This window comes from Camelina sativa, unplaced genomic scaffold, assembly GCF_000633955.1.
Source record: "Camelina sativa cultivar DH55 unplaced genomic scaffold, Cs unpScaffold03900, whole genome shotgun sequence".
Taxonomy (NCBI): Eukaryota; Viridiplantae; Streptophyta; class Magnoliopsida; order Brassicales; family Brassicaceae; genus Camelina; species Camelina sativa.
This window is the reverse complement of record NW_010924997.1, coordinates 1-716: the sequence shown is the minus strand read 5'-3', so window position 1 is coordinate 716 and position 716 is coordinate 1. Positions and strand designations below refer to the sequence as shown.

The 716-nt window shown below is 41.6% G+C and overlaps 1 protein-coding gene across 1 annotated transcript; it reads right to left on the bottom strand.

The window, feature by feature from the left end:
* Positions 1-6: 6 nt before the first annotated feature.
* LOC104774602 lies at positions 7-710 on the bottom strand. The gene has a single exon (XM_010499148.1). It carries the CDS (start codon positions 695-697, stop codon positions 92-94), a length of 606 nt encoding a protein of 201 aa, XP_010497450.1. The 5' UTR covers positions 698-710; the 3' UTR covers positions 7-91.
* Positions 711-716: the final 6 nt, after the last annotated feature.

The window sequence follows — 716 nt, the reverse complement described above, 5'->3', positions numbered from 1 at the left end:
TATGAGCCAGTTTTACCAATCCTCAATTTCTAAGGTTACACATATTTCTTTCATGAAATGGGGACGAACACTAGTTAAAGAATGTGACTTTCTAATGACCTATAAAGTGAGTTATCAAAGCATCAACGTTGAAGATGAAAACCTGATTTGTTGGCCCGCATGACAATCTTCCTGTCAATAGTGACTCCTCAAAAGAACCAACTAATGACCTCTGAATGGGGCGTCCACTCAAGCTTCTAACGAACCTTTTACATGGAGATGCCGGAGCTGATTCAGTACTTCTCTCCATTGAAAACGTTCTCCTAACGGCATATGCATCATCAAATAATCTATGATCAATTCTTAATTCTGCTTCTTCACTAATATTCCTTAAATCTTCCAGTATCTTCCCATTTTGGCCACTTGTTACAGCTTTTATTCTCTCAGAAAACTTCGGACCAAGTGGTGACATACAAAGCGGCGGAGAGACAGATATTTCCTTATCACAAGGTAAGGGCTTATTGGACATGCCATACGTTTCATATTGTGGTGAATATAAGCAAACCTCACCTTTGGTGGGTCGGCGGAGGTTTACAGAGTCAAGCAATGGACCATCAGTGAACACCATGGACGAGAGTCTACCACTGTTTGAGGCATTCTTCCGATCCCAGCAACTAGATGAGGTTGTGGTCGTAGGAGTGGTAGAGAGATGTAACATACTAGGGGCATTAGCCTTT